This window comes from Thamnophis sirtalis, unplaced genomic scaffold (genome assembly GCF_051295495.1).
Source record: "Thamnophis sirtalis isolate CommonGarterSnake01/CBP01778 unplaced genomic scaffold, rThaSir2_p1.2 scaffold_8, whole genome shotgun sequence".
Taxonomy (NCBI): domain Eukaryota; kingdom Metazoa; phylum Chordata; class Lepidosauria; order Squamata; family Natricidae; genus Thamnophis; species Thamnophis sirtalis.
This window is the reverse complement of record NW_028261388.1, coordinates 54630506-54645753: the sequence shown is the minus strand read 5'-3', so window position 1 is coordinate 54645753 and position 15248 is coordinate 54630506. Positions and strand designations below refer to the sequence as shown.

Below are 15248 nucleotides of genomic sequence, written 5' to 3'. Positions count from 1 at the left end.
TTGTCTCATATTAAATATCATAACAATATTCCAGTGGTTAATAACAAAATAAAGTCCTTGTTATTCAAATAACCAAAATCACCAAACAGCATTATGTCTTGGTGTCATAAAATGTCACCCTGTTCATGGCATGTTTACTTGGGATAAAGTAAATGCAGATTAACAGTTATATTTTATTCAGGCTGCTCAGATGTAAACCCTAAATCAGGGGTATCAAATTCAAGGCCCAGGATCTGGATCCACGCTGTGGGGTGCTTAGATCTGTCCCACAGGGCCACCCTGGAAAGGCAAAAGGATTGGCCAGAAATGCCTCTGCCAGTGAAAAGGGAGCTTGTGAAGGCTACGGGTGGCCCTCCCAAGCTCTGTTTTCTCTGGCAGAGCTCTCGGGCCACCACAGATGCCCCTGACACAAGTGACATTGAGCTGGCCATGCCCTCCTTGGCCATGCCCACTACACACACACAAACACACACACAGCACACACACACACAGCACACACACACACACACACACACACACAACACACCAGGTCAAACATAAACCTGATGCAGGCCTCAATGAAAGTTTGACAGCCTTGCCCTAAAGAGTTCAGTTAAGCATACTTACAGATAACTACCGGTATTAGGCTTCATTCCCCCATACATAAATGGAGTATTGAAACTATAAACCATGCACATTTACCTGAATATATCCTACTAAATGTAGTTAGATCCTTTTTCAATTAAATACAGAATTGGAAGATACTTAGAAATTTTTCACATAACCTGAAGTAATAGCTAGATGAGAAAGTAGCACATAAATTATATCCTTCCAAATAGTTTTTCATAATCACATTACATATTGTTCTTCTACTACCCTTTTCTGTATTATCAAAGTTATATGATCTGTCATGAGAATTTGAAAGTGATTGCTCAAACTTCAGTTCTCCAACATTTAGCAGTGGCATGACTGCCATCTATTGGTTAATAATTCAACAAATCAATAATTTAGGATAAGTAAAAATATATCACCATTTCTGATAAGCAATAACTAGAATTTGAAAGCAACATTAATCATGGTTTCAATTTAGGCTGGTGCTAAGCAGAAATTGTGGTTCTGTATTCAGACAACAGGAAAACTACCAACTATGGATATGGAATCATGCAGGATAAAAGTAAGGTGTTACAGAAATTTCCATGAATCATCCAGAAAGACTTAGCATATTGTGTAGATGTAGTCTAGATTCTCTCCCCCCAACTCCCTCCCTCTTTCATCTGTATTGTCTATGGGGTGGGGGGTTGTTTATAAAATAAACTCAAAAAGGTCTGGTTGCAAGCTCTGGAAATGTCGCGGCTCCTTCACTTAATAATCAAGAAAGAAACCCCTCAACTCCCTTTTGCAGAATTAAGTGTACTTTTACTGATTTTAAGTAATGAGAAGCTAAGCAAAGCTGGATCTGAGCAAAAGAGCGCGAAAGCATTAGATATCAATACATGATTCATTCCCCTCCCCCTTGGTACCCCAATCGTATATCTCCACAGCTGTCAGGTGGGAGACATCTTCAAAAATCATCAGGTTGGTATGCTGGACAGTTGGCCTTGGCGGGAAACTTCCCTCCTTCCACATGCGCAAACGAATGGTGTGAGCAACTCCCAATTAACAGTCCTCCTGCACAGATTATTTCCCTCACCCAAATACCATGCCCCCCCTCCAAGCAAGCAGCAAAACAGAGGCTGACAGGAAAGTTGTAAATTTGCATAGCTCTCTCACTCAACAGGGAGGAGAACTGGCATGCTGGCCTCGATCAGAAGCTCAGATCCTGAGGATCCAAGCTTCCTTTCGCTGGCCCAGGATACCAATCCCCTTCTGTGGTGGGCTGGAAAAATGAAACCTGGATGTAAGGGATCCAAACTTCCTTGGAAGAAGCTTGGGCCTTCTTTTCTCTGGCCCTGTGTTCCAGTTCTCTTCCTCACAGAGGGAAGAGGAACACCTGCAGTAGGCTGAAGAAAAAAAAAACTCGAATCCTATAGATCCAACTTTAGTTTATCCAGCCCGACAGAGTAATTCCCTTCTGCACATGGAGAGAACTGCCTGCCCGCTTTCAGCAGGCAGATCTTTCACTCCATCCATTTAATGTGGTTGTTTAGTTTAGTTTTAGTTTTAGTTTTCACTTTATTTGTATGCCGCCCTTTTCCCTGGGGGGACTCAGGGCGGCTCACAGTTCAAAGGGGGGGAAAGGACAAACAATTTACAACATAAAGACACAACATCATTTAAGAACTCAACAGTCATACAATTCGAGTAGGGGTTAGAATCTTTAACCCCAGGCCTGCCGGGATAGCCAGATTTTAAGGGCGGTGCGGAAGGTCTGGAGGGTGGTGAGGGTCCGGATCTCCACGGGGAGTTCGTTCCAGAGGGTCGGAGCAGCCACCGAGAAGGGTCTCCTCCGGGTAGTTGCCAGTCTACACTGGCTGGTTGATGGAATTCGGAGGAGGCCTAATCTATGCGATCTTATCGGTCTAGTGGAGGTAATTGGCAGTAGGCGGTCTCTCAAGTACCCAGATCCAATACCATGAAGGGCTTTGTAGGTGACAAGTAGCACCTTGAAGCGCACCCGGAGATCAACAGGCAGCCAGTGCAGCTCGCGGAGAATAGGTGTTACGTGGGTGAATCGAGGTGCACCCACGATCGCTCGCATGGCCGCATTCTGGACCAGCTGAAGTTGCCAAATACTCTTCAGGGGCAGCCCCATGTAGAGCACATTGCAGTACTCCAGCCTAGAGGTCACAAGGGCACGAGTGACTGTTGTGAGGGCCTCCCGGTTCAGGTAGGGACGCAACTGGTGCACCAGGCGAACCTGGGCAAATGCCCCCCTGGTTACAGCTGACAAATGGTGTTCAAAAGTCAGCTGAGGGTCCGGGAAGACTCCCAAGTTGCGAACCCTATCTGAGGGGTGTACAATTTGACCCCCCAGCCTGAGAGATGGAATACTTGGCCAATTCGTGGGAGGGAAGCACAACAGCCACTCGGTCTTTTCTGGATTGAGCACAAGCTTGTTAACCCCCATCCAGTCTCTAACAGCCTCAAGACCCTGGCTCATCACGTCCATCGCTTCATTGAGTTGGCACGGGGCGGACAGATACAACTGTGTATCGTCCGCATACTAGTGGTATTTTATCCCGTGCCGTCGGATGATCTCACCCAGCGGTTTCATGTAGATATTGAAAAGAAGGGGGGACAGGACCGAACCCTGCGGCACCCTATGCGTTAGGGGCCTAGGGGTCGATCTCTGCCCTCCGACTAACACCGACTGCGACCTGTCTGAGAGGTAAGAGGAGAACCACCGTAAAACAGTGCCTCCCACCCCCACCTCCCGCAGTCGTCGCAGAAGGATACCATGGTCAATGGTATCAAAAGCGTTGCTAGCGCTGTATCTTGGAGGGCCAGGGTAGCAGGTGTTGAGGGAGGGAATCATGTGGACACCTCTCTTAATGACCAAAACCAAAAAATGACCAATTTACAATCCAAATTCCAGACCCAATTGTGGTCATAAATTAAGGATTATCTGTGGTCTGACTTCTGTTGAAGGGAATATGCAATAAGTTGAACTTTTAAAAAAGTTTTCAAAGTGCTCCAAATATGCTTCCAGGGACAGACTGGAAATGGTTCTACAAAACGTGAAGCCAGTGTTTCTGGCTAATAACAGATAACCAACAAGTAGATTGGCTTTTTCAACACTCTGGGCCAAATGAGGATGTAAGATCACCCAAGCTGTGCTCCACAGTTATAAGAAGACTGCAAACATCTGGATTGAAAAATATTCTGCACTGGGTTTACTTACAGTTAACGAGGTGTTTAAGCCTTCTTCCATGGAGTTTCAGTATCTGTCCTAATCTGAGAGCATTGTATCGAACTGTCCTTTCATTTAAAGTAAGAGATGTGAGTTTGTTCTCTTTAAGGGAGAAAAGTCCCTCTTTTTATTTACTTTATTTACTTTTGTTCATACTAGGATACTGGAACCACTTTATGCCTTTTAAATGTGCATTTGCTTACAATTAAGAATCAAGATGTAGAATGCTGAGTTCTAGATCTGTTAATCAATATAATCAATCTATGTTTGGGCTCTGTTTTTTGCTGATACCTGGACTGGAGAAGATGTTTTTTTATTGGATTTGCCTAAAGTTAAGGATGAGTTATGGGATAAAGAGTTTTACATCTGTTAATTAAAAGGAGATGGAGAGAGTACTTGCTTTCTTGGGTTTTTTCCTCTCTCTCTCTTTTCTTGTATTCTTGCATCCTTTTCTTTATTTTTAACTTGTTTTTTATTATTGTAAATACAGCATTTAATAAAATTATTTTAAAAAGTACTCCAAACAGAGATCAAAGATGCTTTACTTAAATTAAGTTCCAAGGTCTGTACTCTCTTAATGCACTTCTGAAATTGGGTAACTTCCAGATGTGCTAGGAATGTTGGCTGAGATGCTGGCTGCAAATTCTGCAAATATTTTCCACACATCTGAAGATTACAAGTCCTGGAAATGACACTGAATTAGTTTCCATCAAGGTTACATTTATGTTAGAAATGTTATGTACTACGTTACTCTGATAAAACATTGCTTTGAAATGTGACATGTATAAGGTGACCAGATGTCCCGCTTTCAGCAGGACAGTCCCGCTTTTTAATAATTTGTCCTGCGTCCCGTGGCATTTTTAAAAAGTCCTGATTTTTGGCAAGTAAATTTTGGCAAGTAAATACATTGTTTTCTGGACATGGACTGTAGTCTCTGTACTCTGCAGAATGGCCGTGGAATCGTGAACGAAACCCCCTCCAGCTAATCGCAAACGGAGACTGCTGTTTGCCCTATCAGTCAACACTTGCCGGCTTTCCATTGGACTTGGAGGCATTACTGCATAGCCTGGCATCCATCGCGCGTTGTCATTGACTGCTTTGCTTGGGGGAGTTGTTTGTGACATGGCAGAAGCGATTTTGTGGCAGGTGGGATCTCAGGGGCTATTATTTCTTAGCACGGGCCAGGGACGCCGAGTGGGTTGCTCGCATTGGGACCACAAATGACTGCAGTGTCGTTTGCCAGACACCGACTGCAGTCTGCAGAGCGGCTGCACAATCGTGATTGAAACCCCCTCCAGCTAAACAGGAGTCTTGAGGTGCAGCATGGCAGCAAAGTGACTAGGTTGAGGGCTTGTGGTGGCTCGGGCTTCCTGGAGCAACTATTTAGAGGGAACATTGCCCACAGCTGCCTTCGCACAAGTTTAAGAGGGCGAAATTTGTCTCGTTGGGTGGGGGAAAGGGAGTGATTGGCCGAAACTCACTGAAAGAAAGTTCCATGTCTTTCTGACCCGTGTGATTAATTCAGCCTTTGAGATAAACTTATTGTGTGAAAGCAGCTGGCTTCCCTTCCTCTCCATCATCCATGCCTCAATTAACACATAAAAGCCCACAAGGGGTGGGGGCTGGTTGCGAACCAAGAATGAGCTAACTAAGCTGAGCGTGGGTTGCTCCGCAGAGAGCAACCCATGCTCGAGAGAAACGGCGGCTGTGAGCCTCCTGCCTTTGCTTTCTACCTCTCCGCAACAAGGTAGAAAGCGAAGGCAGGAGGCTCACTGCCGCCGTTTCTCTCGAGGCTACCCACCTGAGGCTCGCATTCCAGGGTGGTGCGGCAGCGATCCTAAACTCCCACCTAGAGCAACTGTGCCACAGAATCCAAATGCAAGAAGCAGGGTCTGTTTCCTTGCGCATCTCTCTCTTTCAAAGAAAGCCTTCCTTGTTCTATCTCTCCTGGCTGCAATCTCAGCTATCTTTGAGTCTCCCACTGGCCAAGTGACATCACATGATATTTGATAACTCATTGGGATTTTCAAAGTCATTGAAATCTGCTTTTAAGCTAATTAAACATCCTATCTGTCAGTTTATCTGTGCAATTTTGTTGGATATTTTTCAGTGACATGCGGTGAGCTTCATGGCCAGTGAGGCAAGCGCAAAAGCCCCGCCAAAGCCCCGGCACCGCGTCCACCCTATAGTGGGACCGGGTCCTGCTCTATGGTGGACGTGGCGCCGGGACTTTAAAGTCCTGCCACCAGTGCCTGCTGCCACTTTAAATCCCTGCCGCTGGGGCCTGAGCGGCCATGATTCCCCCCTTCCCAGCCAGCCAGCCCAGCCAGCCCATTCCTCCCCCCGCCACCGCTGTGTCCAACAGGCCAGGCGTTTCGCATTTATGGTGGACATAAACACGAGACATCTGGCCTATTGGACACAGTGGCAAGAACGTTCCTGGCGCTGCCGCGCTCTGCCGCCTCGCCCCCCGAAAGAAACACACACACACACATACACACACACACACACACACAAATTCCTCACAAAAAATTACAAATTAAATTATCATTTTGAATCCCCCCCTCCCTCCGTCTGATCCACATACCTTTTCCAGCTGTGGATTTCAACTCTCCTCTTTTCTGCCCACCATGATGAAAATGTAAAAAATTAAATAAAAAAGCAACTTACTTAGGCAAGGCTGCCAAGGCATGATTTGCTGCTCCCAGATCAGGAGGCAGGAGAATCACGTGCCTCCTTTGCATAGGGAATTTTTCGCCTTTTAACCTTTGCTTAACTCTGAGCAAGCGTTAAAAGGCAAAAAATTCCTTATGCAAAGGAGGTCCATAGTTCTCTCGCCTCACCCTACAGTTAGCACTAAGCAGATTCAGGGTCACTGTGACTCTGGAGTCTGGCAGCAACTACCTTAGCCTTTTTAATTATTTAAAAAATTCTTGTCTTTTCCTCATGCCACTGGTGAGGCCTCCCCTGCCTCCCCTGACTGCACGTCCCTGGATATTTTGGGTCACTAGTTACTATCACTAGTTATATGCAGAATTGTCTCCCAGAGTTCAGTAGTAGTAGGTTACTACAAGTGAAACCACTTGTATAGAGAGGAACAAATTGCCACAATTTTTTAAACAGTCAGCAAGCATTGTTGAACAGACAGGCAATAAATCCTTGAGTTTACAAATTAATGATGGAAGAAAACTGTTAGACTTTATGCATTGGGATTTTAATCATTTTACTCATTTAAAATAACAAATTGCATATGATACACTAAAATGAAGTATATCAAGTGAAATTCATTAAAATGAAGTATATCAAACATTTACTATTTTAATATTACCAGTATTAAGTGCCATTTATATATTCATTTCAAAGCTCTTTTTTATTTAATCCAAAATGAATTTGAAAAGACAATTGTAGTGAGTTTGCTTTTGAACAAATATTTCTAAATTTATTTGTTTACAATTTTATTCATTTTAAAATTTTATTAGTTTGATTTGATATAACTCCTATTTCGTTGTTGTCTTGGGTGACATCTGTGAAAAAAAATCAGGTGCTCAGGCATGAAAATGTGCCGCTCAAACGCTATACTTTTCCGCCCACACTGGAAAAAAAATTAGAGGGAACATTGATCGGGACTGAAGGGACTTTTTAATATTGGAGAGGGAGGTGAGCTGGAAGAGGACCTGGTGGAGGACTTCCAAGCCAAGGTCGTGGCTGCGGGAAATGAGTACATCGCGATGAAGCCTACCCTAAGCTTGCACAAGTTGCAGATGCTTTGTTAGAAGAAGAATAAGGGCTTGGCTCTTGCCCTCATCTTCCTTCCTTCTCCCGTGATGATGTCCGGGCTTATGCCCGCAAAGCATTTCTTCCTTCCTGTCCCCAACTGTTAAATGTGTTTGTATATTGTTTTTAATTTGGGGTGGGGGAACTCCCAGGCAATTAAAATGTGGGTATAATTGGAATGAAACTCTGAATTGTCGAAATAAAATCCTCTGATGAACTCTAGCAAATTATGAAGACGGAGACTTGCAGGGTGCGAAAATTCCAGGTCGGCAAGGCGGCAGCATACAGCAAACTCTTTTAAAGATTGCTGGTGCTTACTGGTCATTTTTAACTCAAATATAGTAAGGTGGTCTTAACATATCGCATGAACAGCAGGTTCGCGGCAGTATTATATGCCTGTGATTTGGAATACATGACATTAAGTTTAGAATTGTTTTATTTAGTTATGCAACTAAGTATATTTCCCACTGGTAATTTATAATGTCTTCTAAAGTCATCCCATAATAAATTTGAAAGATCAGTAATGCATATGGTTTTATATTTCTTCAAAATTGGGTGAATGGCCCTGAAGCTTTATAATTCATTAGTGAGGAAATGAACTTAATCTTTGAGCTTTAATCCTCCCTTCATTCAAAAGCTCAAAGCAATGAACTTTGAACTCCCTTCTAATTTTCCTTGCAGCAACCACCCTGCAGTGTAGGTTGGAATGAAAGAAAGTTAATGGGGGTGCTAATGGAGGCTAGAGATTCTCAAATATTTGAAGGGGTACAAGTAGTGTTACCTGAGGCTCTAAATGTAAACTTTTACTAAACCAGAGAATTATGAACAATAATTCTCAATGATTCTGAATTATGAACAATAATTCTCAACTGAAAAATGATATCAGAGAATGTTTTCAGATTCCTGTTTGGTTTTCATTAGGGACATAGTCTTTCAACAATGCCATGATTTTATCCTTTATTTTAGGTTATTCTTAGGTCAGGTTTTAAGTGTTTTTAGCTTATTAATAATGGTATGCTAAAATGCTATGCACACATTCATAGAAAATCTTTAAAAATGATGTTTTCTTTATAGTGCTATTGTTTAATCACTACTTTTAAGCTTTCTTTGACAGAAATAATTATATTGATTGATTGAAGGCTAAGAAATGGCTAACCGATCCAATATAGAGTTTTATCTTTTGGCCCTAAAAATATTGTCACCGAGGATGACAGTCTAGTAGAAATTTCTTCATCATTGCTATTGGCCTCAAGTAGCAAATAATTAAACATGGTTTTTAATGTATTTAGTTAGCCATCTGCTTTTTAACATTACATCATGGTATCAGTTTCAAGAATGCATGCATTCCTGAAAACTTGTAACAAACTTGTTGAAGGGCCTATGAAATATTTTCTAGTTTAATGTAGAATAAGTATTCTTAATAAAAGAAAAAGTCATTTTTATTTAATCAATTGCATTCCTTTTTATAATGACATTAACTAAACTGGATATAAATCTGTTTTGCTAGAGTTTTAAAATTAAAAAACCTTACATTTTGTTGCTATTATTTTAATCAGAGTTTTGCCAAGTGAAATTATATAATGATTCCCCATGTCTCTGTAATTTTCTAAGTTTCATCCAGAAGTACCACAGAATCTGGCATTTTCAGCAGAATGATGCTGATGCTAATAAAACATTCTGATTTTTGGTGAAAGGATGGAAGGAGGAAGGAAGGGAAGGGGAAGAAAGACAGAAGGTAGATAGGCAAGAGGAAGGAAGGAGAAAGAATCGAAAGGGAGGAAGGCTAGAAGGAAGAAAGAGGGAGGAAGGAAGGAAGGAAGGTGAAAGGAGGAAGGAAAGAAGGGGTACTTCCACTTGTAGGCCTGGGACTGAATGCAGGAGGAGTCTCTCCATAGGATCAGCTGCTCCTCTGATCATGGTCTATGAAAATGTTACTGCCTGCCTGATGCAAATTTAGACAGACGGTGCTTTGGGCTGCCCCTCAAATCCCCCCCTTTACTCCTCCCCCTGTAGAATTCAGCCTCCTGAGCAGTGGTGGGTTTCAAAAATTTTTGGAACCTCTTCTGTAGGTGTGGCCTGCTTTCCGGGTCCACTGGTGGAACCTCTTCTAACCGGTTCGGTAGATTTGACGAACCGGTTCTACCAAATAGGTGCGAACTGGTAGGAACCCACCTCTGCTCCTGAGTTTTGCCTTTGAGGGGCATCTAAATGTCATGTGTAGTTATGGCGGATGGCAGAGTCAGCTGGAGGTTGAGAGGGGATTGGGGGCTTTTGTCCACCTGTGGAGTTCTCCCCATGGACAGGATGGGATGTTGGCATGAAAGGGATCCGGGCACAATCTCACCTGTTCCAAGTAAAGTTGCCTTTTGCAATTGGTTACCGGTAATCCTCGACTTACGACCAGGATTGATCCCCCAATTTCTGTTGTTAAGGGAGATGTTTGTTAAATGAATTTTGACGCATTTTGCGACCTTTTATTGCCACGTTAAGTGAATCATGGTGGTTGTTAAGTCAGGAACATGGCTGTTAAGTGAATCTGGGCTTCTCCATTGGGTAAGGTGACCAGACATCCCGCTTTTGGCGGGACATTCCCGATTTTTAACAATTTGTCCCGCATCCCGCGGCGTTTTAAAAACGTCCCGATTTTTAAAAAAAATTTAATCAACACCCCCCTCCCCCCCGGTCAATGGTGTCCCTCTTTACCAATGTTAAAATCTGGTCACCTTAGACATGTATTATTTATGAACAAATCTGTTAAGTAAATCTTCTGGTATTAAATCTTTCCTATGGATACAAAAGTTAGAACTCTAATTTCTCTACTTATTGGGTTTACTGAGTGAGATAAGACAATCAAAACAATACTGGAAAGTGCCAATAGTTACAATTTACAAGCAAAAATAGGCAGTCTATATTGCTCTTTTGAAAGCATAAATACATAAATCATTTCTGTACAATCGTTCCAATTGTTGTGCACTGCCCAGAGTCACTTTTGATGAAATACAAATTTTATTAATAAAATAAATGTTTATAAATTAATTTTGGTGAAATACAAATTTTATTAATAAAATAAATAAATTTCTAATCTAAACCATCTTGAACTCAAATTGTCCTCTCTTGTGTTGTATGTAAAACAGCTGTGTTGAATCAAAACAGACTACTTCAGTCATTTTGGAGCTGGTTTGAACTCAAGATACACCTGAACTGAGCCAAACAATTGTTTTGAACTTGCAATAGAGTTTGTTTAAATAATTAGAAATTATTTAAATTCAAAATATTTTATACAACACTATGTTGGAAGGAAAATCCATCTGGTTCAGTTCCAAGCTGGGAGAAAGATGCTGGAAATAAAATGGAGGTTGGAGGCTGATTGGAAAGAAGGTCCATTTATGAACAGAACCATCAGGCTTTGTGGCTCTGGGGCAGCTGACCAAGTGGTTGAATGAGTGGATGGGTCTTTATAGGTTTCTATGACTTTGAAATCTGAACTGTTCTGGGGGTTGTGCAATGAAGGGGCTTATGTTCTGAAAGGGTACAATTCCTATTGTGTCTCATGGCTTTCCTCCTGTGTTGGATCATGGGTGAGGGGGTGCTTGTTCTAATCCTACCATTCTGCTTTTGTTAGCTGTCAAACTTTCCTGTCTTGAATGGGCTTCTGCTGGCAATATTTGCTTTGCTTATGAATGGAGCCATCTAGATAGTTGGCTTCCTCTTTCAATAAGCTCTTTATCTCCTTAAGTGCTGGCATCTGCTGTGGGCTATTGAGAAAGACTGGGGGCTGCTTTCTGCCTCTAAAAACATGTTTCCCCATTTCTCCTTTAGGGAAATATAATATTCTGCCTTTTTAAATATTTTCCAAAATATGAAATATTTTAGTGGGTGGGGGTTTCCCACAACTACTTGAAATTTTCTGTCTACACAATTTTACTTTCTGTTACTCTGTCAAAACAAAGATACTAGGCACCGATATGCCTCTTTTCAGCATATACTTTGGCACAGCAGAGCATCAGTGTCAATATTTTTTTTGTTTTCAAGAGTCGTACTATGGATGATGGAAAAAAGCCTGTTTTGCCTTCTGGCTAATGTGCATTTTCACTGGCAGCGTCCATTATGGCAGCCATTTTGTGAACATACATACCTTCATTCATTTGAGATGTCCATCTAGGCCAGGGGTCCCCAAACTTGGCAACTTTAAGACTTGTGGACTTCAACTCCCAGAATTCTCCAGCTGGCTGAAGAACAATTCTAGGAGTTGAAGTCCACAAGTCTTAAAGTTGCCAAGTTTGGGGACCTCTGATCTAGGCTTTCATAAAACTTAAGGCACATGGAACCTGTTTTATCCCTAGATTGTGACCATAATTTTCATTGCAAAATTCATGGATCCATTCCTTCTAGGAGCCATTGGCCTTTATGGATGTTATACTGAATTTATTTTAAAACTGGGATGTTTATTTCTTTTGAATTATGCAATATAGTGAGGCTGCAGTAAAGCAGACACAAATGATAATGTGCCAGCAGATAGCATGTTTAGTGGCTTTAAACTTCCCTATGCTCCCTTTTTATTTTAAAAAAAGTAATCAGAACGGTGGGGTGTTGTCAAGTTACAAAGCAAAATCTTTCCTTCTGAACCCCAAATGAACCTTATAAGCTATCTTTGAAAATAAAATTGACGGATAGCTTCCCTGTTTTGCTGAAAACTGAAGGATCTGTTTTGTTTAGAGTTGAGAAAATCAAGCGGCGGACAAGGGCAATAACAGGGTGAGGTATGGCTTGGCAGGGGCCTTTAGTGCAGTGACTTTGAAAAGTACAGATTCTTTTTGTCATGGGAATAGCAATTCTTTGATACTCCATATGCTGAGAAAATGCATATTCCCAAGACACTCAATAAATTGATATTAAACATAACAGGTAAAAAGAAAAAAAAATACTCCAGAGAAAAAATTAGGTTCTCTCTAGAGCAGTGTTTCTCAACCTTGGCGACTTTCAGTCCTTTGGACTTCAACTCCCAGAATCCCCCAGCCAGAATTCTGGAAAGTTGAAGTCCACAGGACTGAATGTCGCCAAGTTTGAGAAACACTGCTCTAGAGTATAAAAGGAATATAGCATGAAGGGCAGGAAATTTCTGGCATTAATTCAGGCGAGGTACTGGTGATTCCTCCCCCCGCCCCCATTGGTACATAATGCTGGATCAGTAGGAAAAGACGGAAGTAAAGCCACCATCCATTGCCCTGAAATATCCTGCAATCAAAACTGTGAAAGGTTGTTGAGGCACAATAAAGCTCAGCTCCAAGATGGCTTTCTTAAGACTGATGACACGTCCTCACACCAGTGCCTTCATCTGAGGGTCAGTCTGCCACTAAAGCAAATGCAGGCTGTGTCAAAGAGATCCAGAAGGAAAGTAGTTTCCATGAAAAATCAGTTCAAGTCCTCCTTTCTGTCACCATATGGATTCACAGGGAGGGGAGTGAAGGACCATCCCCTCCCATCTGGCCACAGATGTATCTCCATGGTCATTTCCCCTTTGGTTGCTGGAAACAGCAGAGCCTTGTGGGCAGTCAAGTTGTTCTGTTCTCTTTTTGGTTCCACTGAATGCCAACATTGTGGAAGGTATTCCATGGGGTCAATGTTCTTACCAGCCACCTCCAGTGCATTTGCGGGGTGGGGGTGATAGGGATGACAGCCCAACAAAGCAGTGTTGCAGCTTTTCAAATCAAACGCTGCCACTTTTCCATCTTGTGATCCTGCACATACAGGGTGCAAAACAGGTAGAGCCTGTGGGATGACACTGCTTTTGCCGGTCTTAGAAAAGCATCTGAATCTTTCAGATGCCACTGCCTGTCTTCCACCAAGATATATCAGCCTTTATTTCCGCCAGTGCTGAAGAGAATGACTGCTGCCTCCCAGCATCAGGGGAGTGGCAGTGGTGATCCCAGGGACTTTTCCTAGTTCTTTGCAGTTGCAACCTACCCTCCTATGTGGCAACAATTTGGTTGACCTCGTTTTTGAGACACAGCAAAGGGACAGCTGTTGTCCAGTGGAAGGCAAGAAAACCCCAAGCCAAGGGTGTGGTGAAGAGCCCTTTGATTCTAATGCAGGGATTGCAGTCAGCACCTTGAAAGGGCTCTAGGATTTGAGCCAACATCCCGGAGCTATGCAGTAGAGTGGCCTTAGAGCATAGAATAACAGGGTTGGTTGGTTTTCTACTCAACCTCCTGCTCGAGCAGGGGACCCGATGCCATTTCGATGATCCAGTCTCTTTGAAAGCCTCCAGTGATTGCGATAAGCCACCAGCGAAGCTCTGTCTCCCTATCGCTCGCGGTCTAAGCTTAAGGGCCCGAAGAGCCGGACAAGAACAGCGCCGCGTCAAGAGCAGGACGTAGCTGGTAGCGGGAGAAATCCCCCCGCCCGGCTCCTCGGGAAGAAGAGGGCGCAAATTGGGTCGCCTCCGCTTTTCCTCTCTGGCTTGGGAATGTTTTCCTTGGGTGACTCGCTTGACCGCTCCTCCCGGTCGTCGCCCGCGCTCGCCTATGCCGCGCGTCAGTCCCGTGAAAGCTCAGCTACGCACGGGGCCGCTCCCGTGACGTTGCCGCTCCCGCTCGCCGCATCTTGCTGGCTGCGCCTCCGACCTCTCAAGCGCGCCCATTTGGCCGAGGCGGAAGGCGAACACCTGGCCCGAGCCCTTTCGTCATCCGGGCGCTTTCGCTCCCAGTCGCGGCTCTGGACTTGTCCCGGGAGAGGCTTCTCTGAGGGACCGGAGGGAAGGACGCATGCCCGGAGTTTGCCGCGGAGGGAAGGCGTCTTGCCATGCGAAGGGCTTCCCCGCTCTTGAGAGGAAGCGAGTCGGCCCAGTAAATATGGTCAGTCATGTCGTGGCTGGCTTGCTGGCTGGATGAACTCCAGCGGTTCTCGCTGCTCTCCTTGTTTACAGCCGCTTTGGCCATCCTGACTGTCTACCTGGTGCAATATGGCCTGAGCGTCCTGCGGCAAGGCGGTGGGAAGCCGCCTCCCCGGCCGTCGCGCCCGGGACTTCTGCAAGAGGACGAGGGGGGCTCCCTTTTCACCTGGCTGATGTCCCTGGACAGCTGGAAGAGCGAATGGCAGAAAGCCTGGATCGCAGCGCTGAACAAGGAAGCTGGATTGCGGGAGGTGAGTGAATGGCAGGACCCCACTCCAGCAGGGATGTGTGGGTGTGTGCGTGTGCGCGCGCGCGCGGGCCACGGGAGTAAAACTAGAACGCAAAGCTCTTGCAGCGCCTTAGTGGTCATCATTGTACTGGGGAGCTTCTACAGCTAAAAAAAAATGTGGCTTGACTGGCGTGTAAAGGTTTGCACTGACCTCTAGTGTTTTCTCTTGTTATGCAATCCTGTTGTGTGTGGGAATGTAGCTTTAAAAAAATCATCAACAGGATCTGCTTAGTAATGGTTCGATCCTAAACTAAAATTATCTTGAATCAATGAGGGGGTCTCTTTCAGGGAAAAGGTGATCGTCTCTTCTTCTCTAACCCTTAAAAGTATAGGTAGTCCTTGACTTACAATAGTTCACTTAGTAACTCTTCAAAGTTACAATGGCACTGAAAAAATGACTTATGACCATTTTTCACACTTATAACCATCACCATTCCCATGGTCACAGGATCAAAATTCAGATG

The 15248-nt window shown here is 43.8% G+C and overlaps 1 protein-coding gene across 2 annotated transcripts in view; it reads left to right on the top strand.

Annotated features, from left to right (window-relative positions):
• Window positions 1-14210: 14210 nt before the first annotated feature.
• Window positions 14211-15248, top strand: part of C2CD2 (C2 calcium dependent domain containing 2) — a 46625-nt gene continuing 45587 nt past the window's right edge. Inside the window, exon 1 of one of the 2 annotated variants that reach the window (XM_014061939.2) lies at window positions 14211-14746. In XM_014061939.2, the coding sequence (XP_013917414.2) occupies window positions 14465-14746 (282 nt within the window). In that variant the 5' untranslated portion in view covers window positions 14211-14464. The remainder of the gene's footprint in view (window positions 14747-15248) is intronic. The other variant, XM_014061940.2, reaches the window with a different exon arrangement.